This window comes from Salvelinus alpinus, chromosome 3 (genome assembly GCF_045679555.1).
Source record: "Salvelinus alpinus chromosome 3, SLU_Salpinus.1, whole genome shotgun sequence".
NCBI lineage: Eukaryota > Metazoa > Chordata > Actinopteri > Salmoniformes > Salmonidae > Salvelinus > Salvelinus alpinus.
This window is the reverse complement of record NC_092088.1, coordinates 90,947,353-90,971,589: the sequence shown is the minus strand read 5'-3', so window position 1 is coordinate 90,971,589 and position 24,237 is coordinate 90,947,353. Positions and strand designations below refer to the sequence as shown.

The window sequence follows — 24,237 nt, the reverse complement described above, 5'->3', positions numbered from 1 at the left end:
GTGCTGTTAGTAGGTGTTTCTAGATATACTCTATGGACATAGTGCTGTTAGTAGGTGTTTCTAGATGTACTCTATGGACATAGTGTTGTTAGTAGGTGTTTCTAGATGTACTCTATGGACATAGTGTTGTTAGTAGGTGTTTCTAGATATACTCTATGGACATAGTGTTGTTAGTAGGTGTGTCCAGATATACTCTATGGACATAGTGCTGTTAGTAGGTGTTTCTAGATGTACTCTATGGACATAGTGTTGTTAGTAGGTGTTTCTAGATATACTCTATGGACATAGTGCTGTTAGTAGGTGTTTCTAGATATACTCTATGGACATAGTGCTGTTAGTAGGTGTTTCTAGATGTACTCTATGGACATAGTGTTGTTAGTAGGTGTTTCTAGATATACTCTATGGACATAGTGCTGTTAGTAGGTGTGTCCAGATATACTCTATGGACATAGTGCTGTTAGTAGGTGTTTCTAGATATACTCTATGGACATAGTGTTGTTAGTAGGTGGATGGACGAGAGTTTCACTAGGTTACCACTGAGGTTACCACTAGGTCAATCAATGAAGTTACCACTGAGGTTATAACTGAGGTTACCACCCGGTTACCACTGAGGTAACCACTGAGGTTACCAATGAGGTAACCACTGAGGTAACCACTGAGGTTACCACTGAGGTTACCACTAGGTTAATCAATGTGGTTACCACTAGGTTACTACTGAGGTTACCAATGAGGTTACCAATGAGATTACCACTGAGGTTCCCACTAGGGTAATCATTGAGGTTACCACTAGGTTACTACTGAGGTTACTACTGAGATTACAACTGAGGTTACTACTAGGTTAATCAATTAGGTTACCAATGAGGTTACTACTGAGGTTACTACTGAGGTTACCAATGAGGATACTACTGAGGTTACCACTAGGTTACCACTAGGTTACCAATGAGGTTACTACTGTGGTTACCAATGAGGTTACTACTGATGTTACCACTAGGTTACTACTGTGGTTACCAATTAGGTTACTACTGAGGTTACCAATGAGGATACTACTGAGATTACCAATGAGGTTACCACTAGGTTACCAATGAGGTTACTACTGAGGTTACCAATTAGATTACCAATGAGGTTACCAGTGAGGTTACCACTAGGTTACCAATGAGGTTACTACTGAGGTTACCACTGATGTTACCATTGAGGTTACCATTGAGGTTACCATTGAGGTTACCATTGAGGTTACCACTGAGGTTACCACTGGGTTACCACTAGGTTACCATTGAGGTTACCATTGAGGTTACCACTGAGGTTACCACTGGGTTACCACTAGGTTACCACTGAGGTTACCACTAGGTTACCACTGCGATTACCACTGAGGTTACCACTGGGGTTACCACTGGGGTTACCACTGGGGTTACCAATGAGGTTACCACTAGTGTACCACTGAGATTACCACTGGGTTACCACTAGGTTACCACTGAGGTTACCACTAGGTTACCACTGAGATTACCACTGGGTTACCACTAGGTTACCACTGAGGTTACCACTAGTGTACCACTGAGATTACCACTGGGTTACCACTAGGTTACCACCGAGGTTACCACTGCAGTTTCCACTAGGTTACCAATGAGGTTACTACTGAAGTTACCACTGAGGTTACCAATGAGGTTAGTACTGGGGTTACCGCTAGGTTACTACTGAGGTTACCACTGAGGTTACCACTAGGTTACCACTGAGGTTAGTACTGAGGTTACCACTAGGTTACCACTAGGTTACCACTGAGGGTACTACTGAGGTTACCACTAGGTTACCACTAGGTTACCACTAGGTTACCACTGAGGTTACCACTAGGTTACCACTGAGGTTACCAATGAGGTTACTACTGAGGTTACTATTGAGGTTACCACTGGGTTACCACTAGGTTACCACTGAGGTTACCAATGAGGTTAGTACTGAGGTTACCATTGAGGTTACCACTGGGTTACCACTAGGTTACCACTGAGGTTACCAATGAGGTTACTACTGAGGTTACCATTGGGGTTACCACTGAGGTTACCACTAGGTTACCACTGAGGTTACCACTGAGGTTACCACTGAGGTTACCATTGAGGTTACCACTGGGTTACCACTAGGTTACCACTGAGGTTACCAATGAGGTTACCAATGAGGTTACTACTGAGGTTACCATTGAGGTTACCACTGAGGTTACCACTAGGTTACCACTGAGGTTACCAATGAGGTTACTACTGAGGTTACCACTGATGTTACCACTGAGGTTACCACTAGGTTACCACTGAGGTTACCAATGAGGTTAGTACTGAGGTTACCACTCGGTTACCATTGAGGTTACCATTGAGGTTACCACTAAGGTTACCACTAGGTTACCATTGAGGTTAATACTGAGGTTACCACTAGGTTACCACTGAGGTTACCAATGAGGTTAGTACTGAGGTTACCACTAGGTTACCACTGGGTTACCGGTTACCAATGAGGTTATTACTGAGGGGATGGATGGATCAGAGATACACTAGTTTACCACTGAGATCAGATTTGGGCTGCCTGTGTAAACTCAGCCACTGTGCCATACTAAATGTGGCCCAGGTCTCAGAGAGACAAAGTCACCATTCCAGACTGATATGGGGAAATGAGGTTTGTAGTTGGTGTTGACAGTAACACTGATTAGTGTATGATGAAACCATTTCTCAGCCATACATGGTCCCGTGTAGCTCAGTTGGTAGAACATGGCATTTGCAACGTCAGGGTCAGAGTTGTGCGTTCGATTCCCACGGGGAACCAGTATGAACAAAACTGTATGCACTCACTAGATGAATCCATACACATTCCCCCCATACAAACACACACACTTAAATGTGTTCTTCAACATCCAGTTCTGCAGTAGGAACATTCTCACAAAGCACATCATATGGCTTACTGTCCCTAAGTGCTATGTCAAGAGTAACCCCCATGTAATTAGAATATTTAATAGGATCTCTATGATAACCCCCATGTAATTAGAATATTTAATAGGATCTCTATGGTAACCCCCTTCACAGCTTCATCAAAGCAGTGCTTTCAGACCAGAATGAACATCTTGATCTCTCCTATCTGAGGCACCGGGTGGTAGGGTTGGCTTCCCTACGATGCTAACTGGACTTTTACCTGTCAGTGAAAGATGAATCATCAAATATCCAATCTGTTGCTATACACGTACCTTTGATGCCATCCGTCCTTTAACTTGCAGGGAAGGATTCAGCACGTCAGGGTTTTACATCATGTTAATAACTATGTCTTGTTGTGGTCACTGTATACAAGGCTTGTGCATTGAATTTAAGAATTCATTAGGACCTACTCTTGACGTACATTGTGGGCCTTTAAAGCCGTGAGTCTACAGTACTGCCAGCCTCCCTCTGTTCATCCCTCCAGCCTCCCTCTGTTCACCCTGCCAGCCTCTCTCTGTTCATCCCTCCAGCCTCTCTCTGTTCATCCCTCCAGACTCTCTCTGTTCATCCCTCCAGCCTCCCTCTGTTCATCCCTCCAGCCTCTCTGTTCATCCCTCCAGCCTCTCTCTGTTCATCCCTCCAGACTCTCTGTTCATCCCTCCAGACTCTCTGTTCATCCCTCCAGACTCTCTGTTCATCCCTCCAGCCTCTCTCTGTTCATCCCTCCAGCCTCTCTCTGTTCATCCCTCCAGACTCTCTCTGTTCATCCCTCCAGTCTCTCTCTGTTCATCCCTCCAGACTCTCTGTTCATCCCTCCAGACGCTCTGTTCATCCCTCCAGCCTCTCTCTGTTCATCCCTCCAGACTCTCTGTTCATCCCTCCAGACTCTCTGTTCATCCCTCCAGACGCTCTGTTCATCCCTCCAGCCTCTCTCTGTTCATCCCTCCAGTCTCTCTCTGTTCATCCCTCCAGATGTCCTTGTTCACCACAGGCAGATCAGACACCTGTCACTATTTTGTCACCTTCTAGTCACAAGGATGTCTGACACATCTCTTCCTCCAGCTGTCTGACATTTTCTCCTCTCTCGGGTCCTTGACAACTCAAGAGCTGCGATGTCATACTTACTGTTCCACCACTTGTTCACAGTGACCGGTTTTACTTGAATATTTAAGAAACAGTAGTTCTACCATTTCATGACAATAACAGAACAGAGAATGTGTGTCATGGTAACGTGTGCATTGAGGAAACCAACCGTGGTAGTTTTTTATTTCAGATGCAGTAGTCATACCAATGCATAATGTAAAAGAACAGAAAGAACCATTGCAACTGAAATGCATGTATTGAGTTAAAAGAAACTAAATGTTGTTTGACATTGTTCTGGTAATTGGCCCTGGGATCTAAGGCATCTGTCACTTTGAATCTACAGTGCCGACGTCACTTCCACAGTGTTAGGCTGTTTTGATGTTTAGTTTTATCCCGGCTTACACAGGCCTATGTGCCAATTAGTAATAACAGCGGCTGTATTACCACCCTGTAGCATCACTGCGTTCAACGCCCACCATATTAAACTGGAAATAGGCTTAGATGCAGACCAAACCTTTGAAAAGAGCATATGCATATTTACATGTTAGAGCTGAGCTTTAAGGCTTCTTAATATTGAGTCCCAAATGGCATCCTATTCCCTACATAGTGCTCTACTTTACCCATGGGCTCTGGTCAAAGGTAGTGCACTATATAGTGAATAGGGTGCCATTTGGGAGTCCATCAATGTGAAGGAGCCATACAGTTCAGCTCTAACATGTAAATATGCATGTGTCATTTTCAAAAGCTTTCGTCTGCCTTTAAGCCTATTTCCAATATCAATAAGGTGGGCGTTCAAAGCATTGACATTGTATGTTTCACCATGCGTGTGATGCAGCCAGAACAACAAAAGCTGTGTGAATGGTGTGTGATGCAGCCAGAACAACAAAAGCTGTGTGAATGGTGTTTCATGCAGCCAGAACAACAAAAGCTGTGTGAATGGCGTGTGATGCAGCCAGAACAACAAAAGCTGTGTGAATGGTGTGTGATGCAGCCAGAACAACAAAAGCTGTGTGAATGGTGTTTCATGCAGCCAGAACAACAAAAGCTGTGTGAATGGCGTGTGATGCAGCCAGAACAACAAAAGCTGTGTGAATGGCGTGTGATGCAGCCAGAACAACAAAAGCTGTGTGAATGAAGTGTCATGCAGCCAGAACAACAAAAGCTGTGTGAATGGTGTGTGATGCAGCCAGAACAACAAAAGCTGTGTGAATGGTGTGTGATGCAGCCAGAACAACAAAAGCTGTGTGAATGGTGTGTGTGATGCAGCCAGAACAACAAAAGCTGTGTGAATGGTGTGTGATGCAGCCAGAACAACAAAAGCTGTGTGAATGGCGTGTGATGCAGCCAGAACAACAAAAGCTGTGTGAATGGCGTGTCATGCAGCCAGAACAACAAAAGCTGTGTGAATGGCGTGTGATGCAGCCAGAACAACAAAAGCTGTGTCCTATCAGTAAGTAGTGTGCAGGGCCAGATCAGATGGCTGTCTTGGGAGGTTTCACGTGTGCTTTGAAGCGTCCTTTTTCTTTGTGCGCACACACACACACACACACACACACACACACACACACACACACACACACACACACACACACACACACACACACACACACACACACACACACACACACACACACACACACACACACACACACACACACAGTCACACACACACACACACAGTCACACACACACACACACGTGCACACACACGGTAGCATTAGCATGTCAATAAGACACACAGCCTCGTCCAGGTAATGTTGGATAAGAAGAAAACATAATTATATCAACACTATTTGAAATGGAGATTGGTATTCTGGTATCATCTCTGGAGGTGGCTGTCTCAGCCGTGAAATACAGGTCCCGTCCAAAATGGCACCCAAAGGGCACATAGGGTTCTGGGCAAAAGGAGTGCACTATAAAGTGTGCGATCTGGGATGCAGCTTTAGACTAACAAAGAGGTTCATTATCATGTTCTCTTGGTGTTTCCTTAACAAACACATCTTTAAACTGTAACTCTGTGGATGGTACACTGGTTTGCAACTACACACACACAACTACACACACCACACTCTGATAGGTAGTGTGATCAGATGTGAGGTCTTTGCCTACTCTACCTCAGATGACGTCCCAGGGAGGATTCCTGGGGGGAAATCAGAATACAGCAATCTCTTTTTAATTAGTTTGAATAAGGTCATGTCTTTCTGTTTCGATTTGTTTTCTAAATACATCTGACATGACGAGCTCACACCAAACAAATGGGGTTATTAAGTTATTTGATTTAACCTTTATTTAGGCAGAAGGAGCCCCATTGAGACCAAGGTCTATTTTTTGAGGGAGCCCTTCATATAGTCCAATAAATGACCTAAAATGTCAGGGAGCGTAGGAAACACACACAGATAAATATAAAGATGAATGGGTTCCATACCCTCCTTCCAAAAACACATATTGCATGTCTTCCTGCTCATCTCCTCGAACTGAGAAAACATGACTCTATTTTAAATGATAGTGATGCAAACTGGGAGGTATAGGGAGATCACATGACATAGTATTGGTGTGCTGTCTCTTTCTATAGCAGGCAGTTGTATAAGAGTTCAAAAGAGGACGATGTGCAGGCATGCATGAATTCAGGGAAAACATTTGCCAGCCGCGTCCACAAATGCGTGATTAAAATCCCTCCTGGCCATGGGTAAACATCCTTTCATTTTCTCACATGGCCTGAACATGGGTTAGTCAGTATCTCCAGTGGCTTCCGTCAACATTAAAGGTGCACTCTGCAATATATACTGCTGTTCATTGGTCATTTCAATGAAAGCATCTCCAGCCCCGTCCCTCAGCTTAATGGCAAACTGCGTGACGGGGCTGCAGTTTTTGTTGTTTTTTGAATGAAGTAGCTTTTCTAATTGAAGAGGATGGATGTGTTGAATGTTAATCTAATCCCTCTACGGTACAGTACAGTGTGGAAGTCTTGGATTTGGAAGGAGCTGACACATGCTCAACTGTTTCCCCTGCTTTGCCTAATAACACTCGGATTACCACAGCTCAAAAACAGGAAATACAGAAACCATAGTGTGTCTGAATTGACATCCTCTCACTACCCACTGTACATGTCACTTCCCTTTCACCAAGCTTATTAAGGCTACTTCTTAATTCACTAAGCCTCTTTTTCATGGATTCACGCCCAAATTCAGGATGTTGCTTTATCTGCTTAGAGGAAGAATAGTGATGGACAAGACACACACACACACACACACACACACACACACACACACACACACACACACACACACACACACACACACACACACACACACACACACACACACACACACACACACACACACACACACACACACACACACACACACACACACACACACACAGTTTTGTATTGCTATCCTTGTGGGGACCAAATAATTGATTCCCAACCAAAATCATATTTTCCCTAACCCCTAACCCTAACACTAACTCTAACCTTAACCCAAAGCCTAACCTTGACTCCAAACCCCTAACCCTAAAACTATACGTACTGTAACCCTAACTCCTACCCCTAACCCTTACCCTCAACCTAACACTAACCCCTAACCAGGTAAAGGTTGAGCTGACAAGGTAAAAATCTGTCGTTCTGCCCCTGAGCAAGGCAGTTAACCCACCGTTCCCCGGGCACCGAAGACGTGGATGTCGATTATGGCAGCCCCCCGCAGCCCCCCCCCAGCCCCCCCCCCCCAGCCCCCCGCAGCCCCCCAGCCCCCCCCCCAGCCCCCCCGCAGCCCCCCCCAGCCCCCCGCAGCCCCCCAGCCCCCCCCAGCCCCCCGCACCTCTCTGATTCAGAGGACACATTTCAGTTGAATACAGTCAGTTGGACACTGACTAGATATCGCCCTTTCCCTAACCCTAACCTTCATTCTAACCCTAACCATAATTGTTCAGAGCTTTTGGTCTTTCATGTTCTCTCACCCTCTCCAGACCGGTCGGATGTACAATATCGAAACGGGGCAGAAAGTTGCAATAGGCTCGGGCAACCCTAGGTTTGATAACAGCATAAACAGAAACCCTCTTAATTAAACCTAACCATAATTATAACCCTAAACCTAAACCTAACCCCTAACCCTAACTCTAAACCTAACCATAATTATAACCCTAAACCTAAACCTAACCCCTAAGCCTAAAATAGCATTTTTCCTTATGGGGACCAGCAGATACTTACCCCATCCCCGAATTTTCCTTGTTTTACTGTCCTTGTGAGGACTTCTGGTACCAACAAGAATAGTTAAACAAACATACACACACACACACAAACACTCCCGTGTAGATAGCTTGACCTTGCTTCACGTGCCTTCCTGTTCGATCACTAGCATACTAATGAGTGTGTGCTCCAGGCAGAGAAATGCAGAGCCATGGCTTTTGTGTCAGTCAGTCAGTCAACCTGGTTCTCTGGCTCCCAATCTGATCATTAGTAGTAATGCTGTCTGTCTGTCTGTCTGTCTGTCTGTCTGTCTGTCTGTCTGTCTGTCTGTCTGTCTGTCTGTCTGTCTGTCTGTCTGTCTGTCTGTCTGTCTGTCTGTCTGTCTGTCTGTCTGTGTCTGTCTGTGTCTGCCTCTCTCTCTCTCTGTCTGTCTGTCTGTCTGTCTGTCTGTCTGTCTGTCTGTCTGTCTGTCTGTCTGTCTGTCTGTCTGTCTGTCTGTCTGTCTGTCTGTCTGTCTGTCTGTCTGTCTGTCTCTGTCTGTCTGTCTGTCGTTCCTGTTGCTGCAGTCATGGGATTCTAACCAACGCTCTTATTCACTTAATGTTTAGGACAGGGTACCATTACTGTTCAGGACAGGGTACCATTACTGTTCAGGGCAGGGTACCATTACTGTTCAGGACAGGGTACCATTACTGTTCAGGACAGGGTACCATTACTGTTCAGGGCAGGGTACCATTACTGTTCAGGACAGGGTACCATTACTGTTCAGGACAGGGTACCATTACTGTTCAGGGCAGGGTACCATTACTGTTCAGGACAGGGTACCATTACTGTTCAGGACAGAGTACCATTACTGTTCAGGACAGGGTACCATTACTGTTCAGGACAGGGTACCATTACTGTTCAGGGCAGGGTACCATTACTGTTCAGGGCAGGGTACCATTACTGTTCAGGACAGGGTACCATTACTGTTCAGGACAGGGTACCATTACTGTTCAGGACAGGGTACCATTACTGTTCAGGACAGGGTACCATTACTGTTCAGGACAGGGTACCATTACTGTTCAGGACAGGGTACCATTACTGTTCAGGGCAGGGTACCATTACTGTTCAGGGCAGGGTACCATTACTGTTCAGGGCAGGGTACCATTACTGTTCAGGACAGGGTACCATTACTGTTCAGGACAGGGTACCATTACTGTTCAGGACAGGGTACCATTACTGTTCAGGACAGGGTACCATTACTGTTCAGGACAGGGTACCATTACTGTTCAGGACAGGGTACCATTACTGTTCAGGACAGGGTACCATTACTGTTCAGGACAGGGTACCATTACTGTTCAGGACAGGGTACCATTACAATATGTATTTGTCTAACTAACCAATATACCATTTAGCAGAAGCGTTATATATGTATGCTGGAGTTGTATGCAGTTGTAGTGCTCATGGCAAACGGATAATATATTAATGGAGTGTAGTACAATCTTTGGTTTATAAGGTATTATGTAGAATGAAAGTGCAGTTCAGATCTACTGTGTTTTATACCTGAGTAGAATTGTTGTATGATACTGTGCTGCTTTTGTGACTGCTTTTATGTGATCAAACTGTGGTGCATTATGGGAATCTCAGAATTGACACAGTCAATTCTTCTAATAATCTTAGGTCCATATGTGCTGATCTAGGATCAGGTCCTTCTCGTCCATATAACCTCATTCATTATGATCTAAAAGACTAAACGGATCCTATATTAGCTCTTCCACTCTGAGACGCTTTGTGAATACAAGTCTAGGAAGTTGATGTTGTCGGCCATTGCTGTCCCGCTCACTCATGTTCTTCACAAGGTTTTACCATCCAGAACCTCACTGTCCCTTTTCTTCGTCATCAACAGGGTGTCTGTACCATGACCACAGCATTCCTTCACTTCTTCTTCCTGGCGTCGTTCTGCTGGGTCCTGACGGAGGCTTGGCAGTCCTACATGGCCGTCACTGGGAAAGTCCGCACCAGGCTCATCAGGAAGAGGTTCCTCTGTCTGGGATGGGGTGAGTGTCTCTGTCTGGGATGGGGAGAGTGTCTCTGTCTGGGATGGGGAGAGTGTCTCTGTCTGGGATGGGGAGAGTGTCTCTGTCTGGGATGGGGTGAGTGTCTCTGTCTGGGATGGGGTGAGTGTCTCTGTCTGGGATGGGGAGAGTGTCTCTGTCTGGGATGGGGTGAGTGTCTCTGTCTGGGATGGGGTGAGTGTCTCTGTCTGGGATGGGGAGAGTGTCTCTGTCTGGGATGGGGTGAGTGTCTCTGTCTGGGATGGGGTGAGTGTCTCTGTCTGGGATGGGGTGAGTGTCTCTGTCTGGGATGGGGAGAGTGTCTCTGTCTGGGATGGGGTGAGTGTCTCTGTCTGGGATGGGGTGAGTGTCTCTGTCTGGGATGGGGTGAGTGTCTCTGTCTGGGATGGGGTGAGTGTCTCTGTCTGGGATGGGGAGAGTGTCTCTGTCTGGGATGGGGAGAGTGTCTCTGTCTGGGATGGGGAGAGTGTCTCTGTCTGGGATGGGGTGAGTGTCTCTGTCTGGGATGGGGAGAGTGTCTCTGTCTGGGATGGGGAGAGTGTCTCTGTCTGGGATGGGGAGAGTGTCTCTGTCTGGGATGGGGTGAGTGTCTCTGTCTGGGATGGGGAGAGTGTCTCTGTCTGGGATGGGGAGAGTGTCTCTGTCTGGGATGGGGTGAGTGTCTCTGTCTGGGATGGGGAGAGTGTCTCTGTCTCTGTCTGGGATGGGGAGAGTGTCTCTGTCTGGGATGGGGAGAGTGTCTCTGTCTGGGATGGGGAGAGTGTCTCTGTCTGGGATGGGGAGAGTGTCTCTGTCTGGGATGGGGAGAGTGTCTCTGTCTGGGATGGGGTGAGTGTCTCTGTCTGGGATGGGGTGAGTGTCTCTGTCTGGGATGGGGAGAGTGTCTCTGTCTGGGATGGGGTGAGTGTCTCTGTCTGGGATGGGGAGAGTGTCTCTGTCTGGGATGGGGAGAGTGTCTCTGTCTGGGATGGGGTGAGTGTCTCTGTCTGGGATGGGGAGAGTGTCTCTGTCTGGGATGGGGAGAGTGTCTCTGTCTGGGATGGGGAGAGTGTCTCTGTCTCTGTCTGGGATGGGGAGAGTGTCTCTGTCTGGGATGGGGAGAGTGTCTCTGTCTGGGATGGGGAGAGTGTCTCTGTCTGGGATGGGGTGAGTGTCTCTGTCTGGGATGGGGAGAGTGTCTCTGTCTGGGATGGGGTGAGTGTCTCTGTCTGGGATGGGGTGAGTGTCTCTGTCTGGGATGGGGAGAGTGTCTCTGTCTGGGATGGGGTGAGTGTCTCTGTCTGGGATGGGGTGAGTGTCTCTGTCTGGGATGGGGAGAGTGTCTCTGTCTGGGATGGGGAGAGTGTCTCTGTCTGGGATGGGGTGAGTGTCTCTGTCTGGGATGGGGAGAGTGTCTCTGTCTCTGTCTGGGATGGGGAGAGTGTCTCTGTCTGGGATGGGGTGAGTGTCTCTGTCTGGGATGGGGTGAGTGTCTCTGTCTGGGATGGGGAGAGTGTCTCTGTCTGGGATGGGGTGAGTGTCTCTGTCTGGGATGGGGTGAGTGTCTCTGTCTGGGATGGGGAGAGTGTCTCTGTCTCATAGGTCATGACTCTGAAATGTCTTGGTCTCTCTCTATTGGTTCGTAGCTCTGTTCTTTAATGCGTCTAATTATCTCTCTGCCCCTCCCTTTTCTCTTCATCTGGGATGTTGTTGTCTCTGTCGTCCTCCTGTCAGCTAGGTTCTGTGTTGCAGTGCTCCATTCCAACTCTCCTAGGGATGTGTACATGGACTTCCCTTGGGCTGTAGGGAGATTGACTAGCTAGCCTGGTGGTGGTTTCCTCATAGGAGTTCCATTTACACATCCCTAGAAGAGTTGGAATGGAGAGAGCAACTCAGCACTGCAACACAGAACCTAGCTGACAGGAGGACGACAGAGACAACAACATCCCAGATGAAGACAGAGAGAGGTGAAGAGAAAAATAGGGACATTCAAAAGAGAGAGAGAGAGAGAGAGAGAGAGAGAGAGAGAGAGAGAGAGAGGGAGAGAGAGAGAGAGGGAGAGGGAGAGGGAGAGGGAGAGGGAGAGGGAGAGGATGCAGGCTGCTAGACTCATCCATTGTAGCGTCTCTGTAGACTCATCCATTGTAGCGTCTCTGTAGACTCATCCATTGTAGCGTCTCTGTAGACTCATCCATTGTAGCGTCTCTGTAGACTCATCCATTGTAGCGTCTCTGTAGACTCATCCATTGTAGCGTCTCTGTAGACTCATCCATTGTAGCATCTCTGTAGACTCATCCATTGTAGCATCTCTGTAGACACATATATTGTAGCATCTCTGTAGACTCGCCCGTTGTAGCATCTCTGTAGACTCGTCCGTTGTAGCATCTCTGTAGACTCGTCCGTTGTAGCATCTCTGTAGACTCGTCCGTTGTAGCAGCTCTGTAGACTCGTCCGTTGTAGCATCTCTGTAGACTCGTCCGTTGTAGCATCTCTGTAGACTCGTCCGTTGTAGCATCTCTGTAGACTCGTCCGTTGTAGCAGCTCTGTAGACCCGTCCGTTGTAGCATCTCTGTAGACTCGTCCGTTGTAGCATCTCTGTAGACTCGTCCGTTGTAGCATCTCTGTAGACCCGTCCATTGTAGCATCTCTGTAGACTCGTCCGTTGTAGCATCTCTGTAGACTCATCCATTGTAGCATCTCTGAAGGCTCGGCCATTGTAGCATCTCTGTAGACTCATCCATTGTAGCATCTCTGTAGACTCATCCATTGTAGCATCTCTGTAGACACATATATTGTAGCATCTCTGTAGACACATATATTGTAGCATCTCTGTAGACTCTTCCATTGTAGCATCTCTGTAGACTCATCCATTGTAGCATCTATGTAGACTCATCCATTGTAGCATCTCTGTAGACTCATCCATTGTTGCATCTTTGTAGACTCATCCATTGTAGCATCTATGTGGACTCATCCATTGTAGCAGCTCTGTGGACTCATCCATTGTAGCATCTCTGTAGACTCATCCATTGTAGCATCTATGTGGACTAATCCATTGTAGCATCTCTGTGGACTCATCCATTGTAGCATCTCTGTAGACTCATCCATTGTAGCAGCTCTGTAGACTCATCCATTGTAGCAGCTCTGTAGACTCATCCATTGTAGCATCTCTGTAGACTCATCCATTGTAGCATCTCTGTAGACTCATCCATTGTAGCATCTCTGTAGACTCATCCATTGTAGCATCTATGTAGACGCATCCATTGTAGCATCTCTGTAGACTCATCCATTGTAGCAGCTCTGTAGACTCATCCATTGTAGCATCTATGTAGACTCATCCATTGTAGCATCTCTGTAGACTCATCCATTGTAGCATCTCTGTAGACTCATCCATTGTAGCATCTATGTAGACTCATCCATTGTAGCATCTATGTAGACTCATCCATTGTAGCAGCTCTGTAGACTCATCCATTGTAGCAGCTCTGTAGACTCATCCATTGTAGCAGCTCTGTAGACACATCCATTGTAGCATCTATGTAGACTCATCCATTGTAGCATCTCTGTAGACTCATCCATTGTAGCATCTCTGTAGACTCATCCATTGTAGCATCTCTGTAGACTCACCCATTGTAGCATCTCTGTAGACTCTTCCATTGTAGCATCTCTGTAGACTCATCCATTGTAGCAGCTCTGTAGACTCATCCATTGTAGCAGCTCTGTGAGGATACGATACTGTCAGGAACATGGGTTTGTTTTCTATGGAAGTATGAGTCAACAGTTATGAAACTTATGTGAAGAACCAATACAATCCTCAAGCATCAACATTACATGTTGCCTTTTGTACTGCAGGTGTTCAGTATAATCTAACGTCTCTGTGGGGTTTATAGTTTATAGTAAGAATTGATTTGCTGGTCTTGTTCAGATTGTAAATATTAGCTTCTTTTTTTACAGTAAATCAAGCAGCGTTGGTGTGTGTGCTTAGCGTGTGTTTACATGAGCGTGTGTGTAGATCAGAGCTCTGGAGGCCAGGTGATTTATGCTCCGTACATTAGGAGCCCATTTACCTCTTCAGCACTGGGAGAGACGAGTGGACGACCACAAGGTCTCCGCCCCCAGCATCAGGAAATGTGACTGCATCAGTAAATCCTTCCCAGGCTGGGTGTCTCTGTGTGTGTGTGTGTGTGTGTGTGTGTGTGTGTGTGTGTGTGTGTGTGTGTGTGTGTGTGTGTGTGTGTGTGTGTGTGTGTGTGTGTGTGTGTGTGTGTGTGTGTGTGTGTGTGTGTGTGTGTGTGTGTGTGTGTGTGTGTGTGTGGTCGGCCATGCCGAGATGGAAGGTGTTTCTATTCCAGGATGGAATGCAACAATCCATAACAGAGATCCATATTGAGGTGGTGTAGAGGGGGAACAAGCCCCACGTACTAGAGAGAGGGAAACCCCCTGTAGTCCCTAGTAGGGCTTGTTTTCATTGTGTTACTGTGTGTGTAGGTAGCACTGCTCTTAAAGCTAGAATACTACATTGAAACAATAACAAAGTGGTCACCCCTCTGTTTTGGAAAAAGAAAGTTGAGGGATGGGCCTGAAGAAATGTAACCACATTCAAATTCATAGATGTAGCTACAGATGTAAGGACTGACCATCCATGAAATCAAGTTATGAAATATAGTTTTTGGGGCGGCAGGTAGCCTAGTGGTTAGAGCGTTGTGTCAGTAACCAGAAGGTTGCTTGATCGATTCCCTTAGCTGACAAGGTAAAAATCTGTCGTTCAGCCCCTGAACAAGGCAGTTAACTCACTGTTCTCCGGTAGGCCGTCATTGTAAATGTGAATTTGTTCTTAACTGACTTGCCTAGTTTAATTTTAAAAAAACGTTTTTAACCGGGGACATTTTGCGTGTGCGGCGACCATGATAACCACTACACTAAACTGCTGGCTGAAGCAGCTACAAGGAGTTAACTGAATTTTACTGATATTATTTGCATTTAAATTAACTCCCATTATGAGGCATTCATGAAAAGCAAAGTTCTCTGTTACACATCAGGTATTTCTCACGTGTCAGAGATCTCTTGTGGACCCAGTTTTGAACCGGAGACATATCTGGTGTGAGTCAAACATGAAAACCACTTCTCTACTGAAACTGATAGCTCAAGAATCTGCAAGAAGTAATACGAATTTCACTGATATTCTTTGCATGTATTTGAATTCCCATAATGAGGTATCTCTGTTACAAATCAGGTGCTTCTCGCATGTATCAGAGAGATCTGTTTTTGCACCGGGGCCCTTCTCGTGTGAGGCGAACGTGATAACCACTACACTACGGAAACTGCTGTTTGAATTAGTAAACAGAATCATTTTCTGAGGCTATATAGTGTTTGTTTACATTTACATTGTGTACAAACATTGGGGTAAATCATACTTATATTCTGGGTTCTGATGAGGTACGACAGTTGAACTAAGCTCATGAGGAATTTATAAGTTATAGTTCTTCAAGAATCAATGGGTACATATCATTAATTTATAAAAACCAAAAATGGATCTAGCAACTAAGGATTCTATCTTTAAATACACTAAGCTTCTTATCAGGACTGGAGTTCTATCTGCAGAACTCTGCCTCTATGGAGCTGATGATGAAGGAGATGGTTAACCTGCACATCCTGTATCACATCCTGTATGACGGCTGTACGGCACGATGAAACAAGCATTCAGAACTACCTGACTTATTGTTCATGTATTCATTCTTCTCTTTTTCAGGATTACCTGCCTTAGTGGTTGCCGTCTCAATGGGATTCACCAAAGCAAAAGGCTATGGGACACCTCAATAGTATGTTTCTCTCACTTCTTTCTACCTATAAGTCACCTTGGTAGCTCTGATATTTTGGTAAAGATTATAATGTATAACGTGTGGCATTTGCTCATGGTAATCACTGTCTATATCCCAAAATGCAATTGTTTTAATTTGTAAAGCCTCATACTAATTGTGTCAATTTAAATCAGAAGTTTCATTTCCGGAAATGTTGGTAAATTAGCTTTTATTGTTAAAAGAATTTATGAACGATACTGGTAGGTTTTTTAACTAACTAATCATGGCATGGTCTTGTTCAATGGCAAAGGAGAGCCTCACACTCTAGGAGTTGAATAACCAACGTTTGACAGACAAGCTGTGTTCATCAGGGCATAATGACAAACACTGCAGGTCACTACTTTATATACTTTGAAAGGACACACACAGGTGTCTGTAATCAAGGGGTTATTCAATGACACATGTATTTGTTTCAAATCTATCACATGATGGTTTCATTTCAGAGAGACAAAGAATCATGTGTTTTTTGCTAAACTGTCACGTTCGTCATAACGATGAGACCAAGGCGCAGCGTGATTGGAATACATTCTTCTTTATTAAACGAAGAACACTTAAACAAACTAACAAAACAACAAAACGAACATGAAGCTATAAACAACTAGTGCTGACATGCAACTACACATAGACAACTACCCACACAGACAGGTGGGAACAGGCAACCTAAGTATGGTTCTCAATCAGAGACAACGATAGACAGCTGCCTCTGATTGAGAACCACACCCGGCCAAACACAAAGAAATACAAATCATAGAAAAAGGAACATAGAATGCCCACCCAAATCACACCCTGAACAAACCAAAATAGAGACATAAAAAGCTCTCTACGGTCAGGGTGTGACATAAACGCTATACATCCGCCTCACTCAGATAAATAAGTAGTTATACTAGGTTTTACAGAGTCAAATGTAACAAATAACTACATTTTTAATAAAGAACTTTACTAATGTTACATTTGTGACATCATTGTATTACAAAAATGTAAAATAATAATAATAGTATTGCTTCTTTAAATCAGAACAACAGTTTTCAGCTGTGCTAACATAATTGCAAAAGGGTTTTCTAATGATCAATTAGCCTTTTAAAATTATAAACTTGGATTAGCTAACACAACGTGCCATTGGAACACAGGAGTGATGGTTGCTGATAATAGTCCTCTGTACGCCTATGTAGGTATTCCAAACAGCCGTTTCCAGCTACAATCAAAAATCTCCCGTTTCCAGCTACAATAGTCATTTACAACATTAACAATGTCTACACTGTATTTCTGATCAATTTGATGTTATTTTAATGGACAATGGCTTTTCTTTCAAAAACAAAGACATTTCTAAGTGAGCCCAACCTTTTGAACGGTAGTGTATATGTAAAACATTTACATTTGACGTTTGAGTCATTAAGCAGATGCTCTTATCCAGAGAGACTTACAGGTGGTGCCTTCATCCTAAGACAGCTAGGTGGGACAACAACATATCACACTTAAAGATATTTCATTCCATCTAAACAGTGGATATATATCGCGTTTTGCAAAAAATATTGTTTTATTTCACCTCTAAAATCTATGAATTAAACACATCTGAGAGCAGTAATACGTTAAACACACATGAAGGTACCCACATGCAATGACTTCTGATGAAAAACACAAATGTGAAAACTTGGTTAGCTAGGCTAGGGTGAACCCTACAAACCTGACAAACCCCCAAGACAACCCCAGTTGGCATTTTTAAAAGATTCTGACAATCCCCCATTTCCTCCTGAGTTGTGTCCCAGCTGAATACTAGTACATAAACAATGTTTTAAAACTCTCGTTAGCATTTTATTCCCCAGTAAAACTTTCTGAAGCAGAACCACAGCATATGCTAGTGCTCCCTTGACACTGGAGGATAACACCACTGTATGCAGCTGTGCACCATTAAGTTGATGTGATTCTGGGGTTTCATTTCTTTGTGGGAGTTGGTTCGCTAGCTGATGTCTCCTCTCCTCCTCTCCGCTCCTCTCCTCTCCAATCCACTCCTCTTCTCTTCTCCTCTCCGCTCTTCTCCCCTCTTCTCCTCTCCTCTCTTCTCCACTTCACTCCACTCCACTCCTCTCCTCTTCTCTTCTCCTCTCTTCTCCTCTCCGCTCTTCTCCTCTCTTTTCCTCTCTGCTCTTCTCCTCTCTTCTCCTCTCCTCCTTTCCTCTCATCCTCTCTCTACAGCTGCTGGCTATCTCTAGAAGGTGGTCTCCTGTATGCCTTTGTTGGACCGGCAGCAGCAGTGGTTCTGGTATGTATTATAGTATTACAGTACTGCTGATTAAAGTGCATATTATAGTATTACAGTACTGCTGATTAAAATACATATTATAGTATTATTTTACAGCTGATTACAGTGCATAGTATAGTATTACAGTACTGCTGATTAAAGTATGTATTTTATTATTACAGTACTGCTGATTACAGTGTGTTTTATAGTATTACAGTACTGTTGATTAAAGTATGTATTATATAATTACAGTACTGCTGATTAAAGTACATATTATATAATTACAGTACTGCTGATTAAAGTACATATTATATTATTACAGTACTGCTAATTAAAGTATGTATTTATTATTACAGTACTGATAATTACAGTATGTATTTATTATTACAGTACTGCTGATTACAGTGCGTTTTGTAGTTTTACAGTACTGTTGATTAAAGTATGTATTACAGTACTGCTGATTAAAGTATGTATTATAGTAGTACAGTACTGCTGATTAAAGTATGTATTATAGTAGTACAGTACTGCTGATTAAAGTATGTATTATAGTATTACAGTACTGCTGATTAAAGTATATATTATAGTATTACAGTACTGCTGATTTAAAGTATGTATTATAGTATTACAATACTGCTGATTAAAGTATGTATTATAGTATTACAGTACTGCTGATTAAAGTATGTATTATAGTATTACAGTACTGCTGATTAAAGTATATATTATAGTATTACAGTGCCTATCTGCTCATTAAAAGGGAGAAGGCTTGCAGTATCATTGTATGTCTAGGTTAAGTACTATTCAAGGTTGAAGGTGTCTTAATTATCCCAAACATAATATTGGTTTACAGGCAGGATGAGCATACAGTACAAACAATACATACAATACATACAGTACATACAGTACATACAATACATACAGTACATACAGTACATACAGTACATACAATCACATATAAAACATAGACACGAACATAGGCTACTCATTCGTTGCCTTGTTGGTTATTCATGTAAATGTAGTGTTTGCTGAAAGAAAGGTTCATTCTTAGTATTTACTACAATCACTGTCTACACTCTTAGTATTTACTACAATCACTGTCTACACTTTTAGAAAAAAAAGGTGCTCTCTAGGACCTAAAAGATTTTCGGGGCTGTGCCCATTGAAGAACCCTTTGAAGAACCCGTTTGGGTTCCAGTGAAAAAACCTTTCCGCAGAAGGTTCTACAGTGAACTCAAAAGGGTTCTACCTGGAACCAAAAAGGAAAGATTATCCTATTGGACTAGCTTTTTTGCTAAGAGTGTAGCCTCCTTCCAAAATCTTGACATTTTTCATCAAAGCAGTAAGCACTGATTAAATGACATTCAAAATACTTGATTCATCCCACAAGGGGCAATTATTGCAAATCTGGTGTTACAGTGTTGGAGTTACTGTGTGTCTAAGGAGGTGCTTTTGCTTTAGAAAATAACAGCAGCTGCTGTCAGACAGACAAAGCCTCCCTGAAGACTCTGGTGTTGGATTGAGGGGAACATAGAGGTCAGGTCTTGCGAGTTAGTACATTTAATGTCAATGCCATGAGTAAGTCATACAGCCCTAGATGTCACGTTACAACAGAGGAGAGGAAGAATTCAGGAGAGAGACCATAATAGAGGAGAGAGATCAGAATAGAGGAGAGAGATCATAATAGAAGAGAGAGATCATAATAGAAGAGAGAGATCATAATAGAGGATATAGATCATAAGAGGATAGAGATCAGAATAGAGGAGAGACAGAATGTGTACGGTACATTAATGATGTCAATCACCTTTTGTATTTCACAAGGATAATAACATCTTATTGACATACTAATGCAGCTAACTATCCTGAAGTACACAAGTGTTTTTAGATGTGACATTGTTCCCTCACCTTATTCCAGGGCTGGGGTCCATTCCATTAGGAGGAGTGGAGTTGGAATCCAAATTTCTGCTTACTTCCTTTATTGAAATGGAAGTGACCCCAATTCTGCCTTGTTCCCCCTCTATGGAAATGTAAATGTCACCCTTCAGACCTTGACAGTGTCCTCTTAGTCTAATGGAGTTGTGTTGGTGAGAGGGAGAGCCAGGTTTGATTCCCACCAGTTACACTGCTTTTCTCTATAAACAGTTGAATATGAGGGAGTGTAACTAGTTAAATATTTTCATTAGTCTCTGGGATTCAAACCGGCGACCTTTCAGTTACTGGCCCAGTGCATTTAACTGGGAGCCTACCTGCCGCCCCATATGACAAAATATATTCATGTTTCCCTCAGGTATATGACTAAATATATTGAGGTTTCCCTCAGGTATATGACTAAATATATTCAGGTTTCCCTCAGGTATATGACTAAATATATTCAGGTTTCCCTCAGGTATATGTCTAAATATATTCAGGTTTCCCTCAGGTACATGAAAATATATGTGAAGGTTTCCCTGAAGTACCTGACTAGATATATTCAGGTTTCCCTCAGAAACATGAATATATATGTGAAGGTATTCCTTCTCTATGAACAGGTCAACATGGTGATTGGCATCCTGGTGTTCAACAAGCTGGTCTCCAGAGACGGGATTCTGGAGAAGAAGCCGAAGCATCGAGCTGGGTAAGAAACCACCTACAGCAAAGATATAGAATCTCTATTCTATTCTATTTCTATGAACTGTAGTGTGTACTTATAAAATACATTGTGATACACAACAAAGACAAACAGCAACTAGTTATACTTCCTTAATTAGTTATACTTCCTTAATTAGTTATACTTCCTTAATTGGACGTTGAAACACTCCATGTTGGCTGGAGTGTTGTCTGTATAGTTCTCCTGAGATCTGCAGTGGTCTACTTCTCCACCCCTTTAGTGTACATACTAGTCTGACTCCCCCTCACCACACATTCACACAGACCCTCGGGCTCTCTTCATTTTCCATATGGAGATTAGACCTCGTTCTTTACTCTGGCTGATGGGAGAACATTAGAGGCATCAACATAAAGAGGTCACATCTCTCAGGGGGAGACGACGTGTGTGTGTGTGTGTGTGTGTGTGTGTGTGTGTGTGTGTGTGTGTGTGTGTGTGTGTGTGTGTGTGTGTGTGTGTGTGTGTGTGTGTGTGTGTGTGTGTCTGGGGAGACGTGGCAGAATCAGTCCATAATGAAAATGGTTTAAAACGCCCACAACCCACAGGTCCCCAGATTGGCCCTGACTACTACTAACGAGATACAGAGTTGGTAATGCGTTATTTTCTGTCGTCTTCTTGTTGGTTGGTACACCAGAATCCCTCTTAAACAGCCCCACATAAAGACTGGTTTATACTTGGTCTAACAACATGTCTGTAGACCACTAGAATGTGACAACTGTCCAAAGACAGTCCTTAGATCTACTGTAAACCAGCCTTATGTCATCTTGTCATGTGTTTTTCGAACACTTTGGCCCTGCCTGACTACTACTAGTGTGATACAGAAAGTTGGGATGCCATTCCTAGTGATGTCATCTTGATGGGTGTTAATCCCAAAGCCCTCTACAACACCCACGCTAACATTGGCCATGTCTGTCTGGCAACTGCTAACATGAAAAGTTGTGGGTGCTACTGTTTTTCCTTAACCCTTGTGTGGTGTTGAGGTCTGTGGGACCCATTTTCAGTGTTTACTAAATGAAAAATGCTATTAATTATTTTTTCAATCTGAACTCTTTGGCTTTGGCTCATTTTCTGTGAAGAACATGTAAAATAACACATTTTTATTGAGTGCACACTGTGCACCCCCCTACACATTTATATCACATATGAGGTGTTCGGGTCCACCGGACCCGAGGGTAATAAAAGTGTGGACAAGTGTGTGTGTAGGTGAAAACAAGTACAAATTTGACAAAAAGGTTTGCTGTGTGCCTTCACTCTGTCTTCCTCCTCCCTGGACCTGCTGTTTCAACATAGCACCAAGAACCTATTTATCTCCCTGCCTGTCTCACACTTTTCTCACACTCTTTACCCTTTGTAGTGTGTGAAACTACACAATACATTTTTTATTTATTGTATTTTTTTATTTAACCTTTAACTAGGCAAGTCTTGCGGGAACCTGCACGATGTTATTACAATATATTATTTCGATACATTATTTCGATACATTGTAAAAAAAAAAATACATTTTTACAAACTCTCCCCCAGCCAGGTGCAAATTGGGTGAGGAACACAAAAGATAAATAGCTTTGCATGTGTGGCTCCTTACCACTATCAATCAGTAAGGCAAAAATAATCTGTGCTCAGAGAGACTTCAAAATTATTTTTGCAGAGAGAGAAGCTAGTGTGGAAGGAGTGTTTTCCACTTTGGAAGATGAAGAATTTTTCCGAATATGAGGATCATGTCTCTGTCAATTCGGAGTCTGACAGTGAGTTGGAAGAATGGGATGAGATTGGCCCTCAGCCAGCCCCAGGACCAGCCCATCAGCAGCCAGCCCCAGGACCAGCCCATCAGCAGCCAGCCCCAGGACCAGCCCGTCAGCAACCAGCCCCAGGACCAGCCCATCAGCAACCAGCCCCAGGACCAGCCCATCAGCAACCAGCCCCAGGACCAGCCCATCAGCAACCAGCCCCAGGACCAGCCCATCAGCAACCAGCCCCAGCCCCAGCCCATCAGCAGCCAGCCCCAGGACCAGCCCATCAGCAACCAGCCCCAGGACCAGCCCGTCAGCAACCAGCCCCAGGACCAGCCCGTCAGCAACCAGCCCCAGGACCAGCCCGTCAGCAACCAGCCCGTCAGCAACCAGCCCATCAGCAACCAGCCCCAGGACCAGCCCGTCAGCAACCAGCCCCAGGACCAGCCCGTCAGCAACCAGCCCGTCAGCAACCAGCCCGTCAGCAACCAGCCCATCAGCAACCAGCCACAGGACCAGCCCGTCAGCAACCAGCCACAGGACCAGCCCGTCAGCAACCAGCCACAGGACCAGCCCGTCAGCAACCAGCCCGTCAGCAATGAGACCCAGGACCAGCCCATCAGCAACCAGCCCCAGGACCAGCCCGTCAGCAACCAGCCACAGGACCAGCCCGTCAGCAACCAGCCCGTCAGCAACCAGCCCATCAGCAACCAGCCCGTCAGCAACCAGCCCCAGGACCAGCCCGTCAGCAACCAGCCCCAGGACCAGCCCGTCAGCAACCAGCCACAGGACCAGCCCGTCAGCAACCAGCCACAGGACCAGGCCATCAGCAACCAGCCCCAGGACCAGCCCATCAGCAAACAGCCCCAGGACCAGCCCGTCAGCAACCTACAGGAGGAGAAATATGGATGTCAAACATTTTTGAAATTGAATGGTCTTCTTGCCCAAGGAATGAGCCACCCCTCATGGCTGCCAATGTGATAAAGATGTAACCAGGGCCACCCCTCATGGCTGCCAATGTGATAAAGATGTAACCAGGGCAACCCCTCATGGCTGCCAATGTGATAAAGATGTAACCAGGGCCACCCCTCATGGCTGCCAATGTGATAAAGATGTAACCAGGGCCACCCCTCATGGCTGCCAATGTGATAAAGATGTAACCAGGGCCACCCCTCATGGCTGCCAATGTGATACAGATGTAACCAGGGCCACACCTCATGGCTGCCAATGTGATAAAGATGTAACCAGGGCAACCCCTCATGGCTGCCAATGTGATAAAGATGTAACCAGGGCCACCCCTCATGGCTGCCAATGTGATAAAGATGTAACCAGGGCCACCCCTCATGGCTGCCAATGTGATAAAGATGCAACCAGGGCCACCCCTCATGGTTGCCAATGTGATAAAGATGTAACCAGGGCAACACCTCATGGCTGCCAATGTGATAAAGATGCAACCAGGGCCGACGCGGATGGAGGTTTCTCATGTGCAGGACATAAAGTCTTCTTTTGAACTGTTCATCCCAGACACCATCCAGAAAATCATTCTGGACTG

The 24,237-nt window shown here is 44.7% G+C and overlaps 1 protein-coding gene across 13 annotated transcripts in view; it reads left to right on the top strand.

Moving 5' to 3' along the window:
• adgrb3 (adhesion G protein-coupled receptor B3) overlaps positions 1 to 24,237 on the top strand; it is a 368,383-nt gene that overhangs the window by 322,521 nt on the left and 21,625 nt on the right. For all 13 annotated transcript variants that reach the window (XM_071394473.1, XM_071394478.1, XM_071394475.1 and 10 more), the window contains 4 exons: positions 10,085 to 10,235; positions 15,976 to 16,045; positions 18,275 to 18,341; positions 20,843 to 20,928. In XM_071394473.1, the coding sequence (XP_071250574.1) occupies positions 10,085 to 10,235; positions 15,976 to 16,045; positions 18,275 to 18,341; positions 20,843 to 20,928 (374 nt within the window). The remainder of the gene's footprint in view (positions 1 to 10,084; positions 10,236 to 15,975; positions 16,046 to 18,274; positions 18,342 to 20,842; positions 20,929 to 24,237) is intronic.